At 46.2% G+C, this 5,676-nt stretch overlaps 1 protein-coding gene across 6 annotated transcripts; it reads right to left on the bottom strand.

Moving 5' to 3' along the window:
• Nucleotides 1-264: 264 nt before the first annotated feature.
• LOC112294118 (ABC transporter G family member 22) lies at nt 265-4,679 on the bottom strand. Of its 6 annotated transcripts, none has more exons than XM_024544307.3 (9): nt 4,464-4,679; nt 3,232-3,424; nt 2,928-3,055; nt 2,546-2,817; nt 2,273-2,431; nt 1,949-2,132; nt 953-1,831; nt 725-832; nt 265-613 (listed from the first exon to the last, which is right to left on the bottom strand). In XM_024544307.3, exons 2-9 carry the CDS (start codon nt 3,362-3,364, stop codon nt 350-352), a joined length of 2,127 nt encoding a protein of 708 aa, XP_024400075.1. In that variant the 5' UTR covers nt 3,365-3,424; nt 4,464-4,679; the 3' UTR covers nt 265-349. The 6 variants fall into 6 exon arrangements, with proteins under 6 accessions (XP_024400075.1, XP_024400076.1, XP_024400074.1 ...); XM_024544308.3 differs by having other exon boundaries at nt 3,232-3,429; nt 4,464-4,596; XM_024544306.3 differs by lacking the exon at nt 4,464-4,679 and adding an exon at nt 3,528-4,304.
• Between the last annotated feature and the right edge of the window lie 997 nt (nt 4,680-5,676).

The following is a 5,676-nucleotide window of genomic DNA, read 5'->3' as shown; positions in this document are numbered from 1 at the left end:
TGATAACAAGTATAAAGACCCGAGTCTGCTCAAGTTTTTTGAATTGTAACCGACTTGGAGGGAATTCGACGAGTACTATGCCCGAGAGCAATGAGCAATGCGCCTGCAGATTGATAGCCTACACCTTTGAGACAGGGCCAAGCGGAGATCACCTGTTAGACTCAAAATTGTGATCTCGATCGGAAGGCCGTGAAGGGTACAGGAGCTGCTATCCGAAATGCAGAAATTGGATCGACGGTGTCGAAATATGACTAACTAGGAACCTTTGAAGATCCAATTTCTTTGTTATATTGCATAAAATGTTTTTAGTAGTACAAGCTACGTGCATTCTACATTATAGCCAGTATGTTCACCGTCTTCCGTTCATCCATCGCAACGCGCAGTAAGCCAGAATGCGGTAACCAATGACCATAATCACCAAGGCCATGGCGTCAATGCCACCTCCCTCTAAGCTCACTCCGTGGAAGGCAGGTGCATCCGCCATCGACTTACAACCAGTGCTTGAATTGCAATCGTATGTTTCCGAGGAGGAGTACTGGATTTTCGTCAGGAGACGGTAGTTGAAGTAGTTGAAGGATACGTATTTCAGCCATTTCATCCACACTGGAATGCCCTGTAATATGAAAGAAAGCAAAAATGTCAACTGAGTGAATCAGATGTGACCGAGCTAGAAAAGTTCGCGTTGAGATGCACATAGAAATTGTAATAGAGGCTAGGTAATAACCTGCACGAAGTAGCCCCCTGTGAGCATGAAGGCCGGCATTATAATGGACGCCAGAGTGGTCGCTTTTTTCGTTTCCATCAATACTGCTCCTATGAGAAATCCTAGACCCTGCAATTCAATTCTGTACGGGTAAGGTTCATTCGAGAAACTTGGAAATGATTGAGTGGAGAGGCGCAGATTTAGTAAAGTGATCCTGAAATTGGTTTGGAGTAAAGTGTAACAGCAAACCTGTGCCGTGACGACGTTGAGGAAGACTGTCAATAGCGACAAGAAAAATGCAGCCGCTGTTAATTTTAAGTTGGCCATGAAGTACACGATGAACACGAAGATGACCGGCATGATGAGATCGAGGGGCAAGTCACCGAGGGTGCGAGCCATAAAATACGAGCTAAGTCTGTACAAATCAGATGCTCGCTCTTTGTTTAGCATGGCGCGCTCCAGCGGAAACGTGAAGATCGCTGTGAAGAGGGGAAACATGCCCCAGAAAATGGACCAGAAGAAGATCAATCCCATCTGGTCGGCGATCTGAACTTGGGTTTCTCGCTTCGAGCGCCACCAGAGGCAGCCCACTATGACAGAGATGAAGAAGACTTGCACAAATCGCAAGTAGCTTAGGTACTCATGGCGACGCTCTTTGAGCCCGCGCATCATCAGCACAGAAAACTGGTCCAGCCACGAAGTTGACCACTCCCGCTTCGCAGTAACCGCCAATTTCAGCTCCTCCTTCGCTGAGGCCGACCTTAATATCTTCGATTTCTCCTTTGGCAATAATTCTTGCTCAAATTGCTGGACCAGGTAGGAATGCACGTTGGCAGAGCTTGGAAGGGGTGCAGGGGTTTTCTGGCAGTGGCGACTCAAGCTTGTGGTCTTCTCCAAAGCAGGCGGGATTGATATGTCGCTCAAATTGCCGCTCGCAAGATCTAGAATAAAATCGGCAGGGTTCATGGCAATGAAAGGTGTGAGCCCTATCGATGAGAAATAGTTCGGTGCGTCACATGCATTTCCAAAGTAGATGGAATTCCCTTGCGAAAGAAGGATGAGCTTGTCGAACATATAGAATAATCGACTTGAAGGCTGATGAATCGTGGTCAATACTGTGCGCCCTGCCTGCAAACGAATTAATCAAACCTTCATGACTGCATTGCAGAGTTAATCAACAAGAGAAACTCATACTCAAACCAATTTACCGGCCAGCATCAACTGATGTAAGTTTAAGGTTTGTACTTTCGCTAAGTTTCTGATAACGTGGATGATCCGAAGGGCTGTGGTGGAATCCAACCCAGAGGTTGGTTCGTCGAGGAACAAACAAGATGGATCGACTAGAATTTCGTGGCCAATGCAGACCCGCTTTCGTTCTCCGCCAGATACTCCCCGAAAAAATGGTCCTCCGATGATGGTATCTCGACACCTAGCAACAAAAATCCAATTGATGAACAACGCGACACTTCATCAATCACAACAACCTCTAAAATTTCAATGTTGCAACAATGCTGCTAAACCAGAAAAGTTCAACGATGAAATTGAATTTAGGAGTGAGTAATGTTGTACTTGTCGAGACCAAGCTCTAGTATCGTCTCTTCAGCTCGCGCTATCTTTTGAGCTCGAGTGAAAGAACTGGACGGTAAACGTAGTAGTGCAGCATACACAAGAGTTTCTCGCACTGTTAGGTGGCCATATAGCACGTCATCCTGCGTAACAAATCCCATCCTGCATATACAACCAGCAAAGCCGCCTTGTCACAGTCGCAGCATTTTGTCACGGTTAAGAACGTGGATTACAGTGAGAAATTGAGCAAGTCCCAGCTAGGAATCGACCATGCACCTTCGCTTCAGCGCTTTGTTGTAAGCGATGTCATTGTATGTGAATCGGCCTGACACTCCGTGTTGATTTCGTCCACCCAACAGATTGAGCAGAGTAGTCTTTCCACTTCCCGAGGGTCCCATAATTGCCAGCGTCTCGCCAGGAAAGACTGACCCTGTGACGCCATGGAGAATTTCCTTTTCAACCTCTGGCCGTCGCTTCACTTTGAATGGCTGCCTGGGACTCCAAAATGTTCTCGACTCTATCTTCACCGTGTTTCGAATGTCGAAGAACTGAATCATGCCACTATCATTAAGTTGGCAGCAACCAGGTGCATGATCTGAGTTGGAAATTCCTTGTCAATGCTTGCTGACCGGACAGGTGAGCAAGGTGATGTAAGTACCTTAACAGTTATCGGCAAGGGGGGTTTCCGGTCCGTGGGAGGCGTTCTTGGTTCGTCATCAACGTCCACGGCGTGTTCCGCGGTTATATTATCCTCCTCGTCTGCGACCTCCCCGTTCCTCCGATCACCTGGATTTTCAAGAATCCAACAAAATGCTTCACGAAAGGGATAATTGAGCTGGTATACAGCGTCTTTTCGGGAAAATTAGACAGTTTATCAGGCACTAAAGACCATTGCAAGACTAACAAAAGACCATATTTAGCGTTCATAAACATTTCTTGCTTCGCATTAATAAACGGTATACCATAATGTTGGGTAGGATCAGGGCCGGGCATGGGTACACTGCGGAGAATTCCTCCGTCGAGATCCGCATCTATGCCTCTTCGTCGTGAGCTGGAGGTTTCCAAAGGCTGCTGGAGAGGAATGACGGACGGCATGTTTGATTCCTTTTTCGTTCTTGTGTGTGGAGCTTAAAGAATTCTCACAAAATTTAACCACTGCGCTGTCCACGACACATACCAGCAGACCACATGTCAGTTCAGGTGAAAACAACGACAACGCCAGGATATAAGTCACAATGTTTTGTGTCACCAGCCGGACCTTTGCCTCCCTGCAGCATATGGGCACAGACACTTCATTTCCGACCAACTTGTACTCTGAGTTGTTTGCAGTCAGGTGAATTGCTACGTGTTCGATCATTCTGGAGACGTAAGAATTGTTTCAGTCAAACTGTGAGCATGTATCCAACTCGTTATATACCCCTTACTATTACCGAACTCCTTCAGACTACGTTACACGAAGACGTCCACGGTCTGCTTCTGCTTGAGATAATTTTCTTAGAAATCGAAGTTTGTGAAATTGCCAGCCATCTGCATGGAGATATAGAAACAATAGATCTCTACGGGAGTCAACTGCTACCGCCATCACACTTGGACGATAACTCAACAAGTTCGAGTTGGTCTGTCGCTGAACGTAACTCTAAGCACAGAACATTGGGTGCGAATCCTACAGCACGTACAAATCGAGAACCATCAATAGGTCGAGGTTGTCTGGGGAAACCTACAGCAGAATAAACTACACAGCTCGAGGGTGCGCAAAAGCAATTCAAAGACCACCACGAGATTGCCTAGAGCCACGAGAGTTGCAAATGTCTCTCTAAGTCGTGTACTGCAAAGCGACCGGAGTCGGATGTGGTTATCGAAGCCTTCAGACGCTCAGCTGCCTTTCAGGCTCTTATGCATCACCACAAAAAGCTCACAGCCCTTCAATTGTACCCACAAAGCGCGAAAGAAAAAGAAAGTGTTGTAGCAACGTCTTAAGCCGAAACAGACGTCTCATACACATTATCCACCTCATTTGAAAATACGAAATGTTCCCCAACGGCTTATTACATTGGATGTCAAACAGGAGTCCCACACAATATGCCAACACGAACAAGTCCTACAGTTTCCCCATGACAAAAGCAAACAAAGTAGTATCAATCAATCAAAAAAGAAGACAAGGAATAAAGAAAGTTAGAAAGAAAAAAGGTCTCACCTGCCTGGCTTGAGCATCACGCCTAAATGCATGCAACTCGTAACCAACTTTGACTTCATCTCCACACTCGATAATCTACACTCTAAATCCAAGCCTACGTCCACGAGCAGCAGCATGCTGAACATATACAGCTAGTAACTGTTGCAGGTCTCAAACCCGACTATAGAGCACCCTGTCGATCGACTCAGAGTTACATTTACAACACGCGAGTCGCTAAATGCAGAGAGCCGCAATACCAGAAATGCGGCATGATGAACACCAGATTCCTCAGTGGAATCAGCAAACCTTCTGGAAGCCCATCGACAGGTCCACGGAAAGCCCTTTGCAGGACGTCGCCAAACGACCAGCGACCGGGGGTGCGTTTGACCCTACACCTACGCTGCAGAAACTGTGAATCAGTGACCAATGATCGTCCGATTGCAGTGAATCGACGGCATTTACAAACGTTCTAGACGTTTGCTTTGCACGGCATTTCTGTCGGCTCCAAAAACTGCCACGATTACAGAATTTCAAATACCAAGGCGGAATTCTGAACCTGGCATAATGAGTATATATACGCTTGGGGTGTGGAGGGTCCCCTCGACTAGATCATCGTTGAGAATAGATTTGCACCCTGTCCCGATTTGTTCTGCCACCGGCTCACGACCTGCTGCTGGATCCATGGGTTTCGTGACTGCTAGGGTAGTGCACTCAGAAATAGATGCCGAGTGTGCTGGTAATGTTATCACAAGAGTTGGTGTGGTTGGTCTGTTGGTCCTATCGGATATCATGGCGGTGGATCATCGGCATGCGCCTTCGGCTCTATGAAGTGGATGACAATCTACACATGGGAATGTTGCAACGGGAGAGCCTTGGACTCGCGGCTCAGTATTGCGGAAGGACCGCAGCCACAGACAGAAAAACAACACCCTGCGGAGATGACCCCTTGTTCCCCACTCGGGAACGTCTCCACGTCTCAGATTTCTATGGTCTCATATCAACAAACCAAATAGTTCTTGTAATATTTTCTAATGTGTTCTAAACGCATGTTAGAATGAAAGGTGTTCTATTGTAATTACTCTGTGTTGGAAAGAAAAACATTTGTAAATAGCAATGGGTTTAGTTTCTTTATTCAAATGCGTTTGCGTTTATGTGTGTGTGTGTGTGTATGTATATATATATATGTATATATATATATATATATATATCATAGCATTTTGGGTTTCCATGTGTA

Source organism: Physcomitrium patens, chromosome 17 (assembly GCF_059467195.1).
Source record: "Physcomitrium patens ecotype Gransden chromosome 17, ASM5946719v1, whole genome shotgun sequence".
Taxonomy (NCBI): Eukaryota; Viridiplantae; Streptophyta; class Bryopsida; order Funariales; family Funariaceae; genus Physcomitrium; species Physcomitrium patens.
Note: the sequence above shows the minus strand (reverse complement) of the source record. Positions and strands in the feature narration are given on the sequence as shown.

What these genes read in the sequence shown, in the direction of transcription:
- LOC112294118 (XM_024544307.3), bottom strand. Translation starts at nt 3,364, where the DNA reads ATGCCGTCCGTCATTCCTCTCCAGCAGCCTTTGGAAACCTCCAGCTCA. An exon ending in AACAAAGCGCTGAAGCGAAG is followed by an intron (nt 2,432 to 2,545) that starts GTGCATGGTCGA and finishes TTGTATATGCAG; the next exon opens with GATGGGATTTGTTACGCAGG. An exon ending in CTAGAGCTTGGTCTCGACAA is followed by an intron (nt 2,133 to 2,272) that starts GTACAACATTAC and finishes TTTTGTTGCTAG; the next exon opens with GTGTCGAGATACCATCATCG.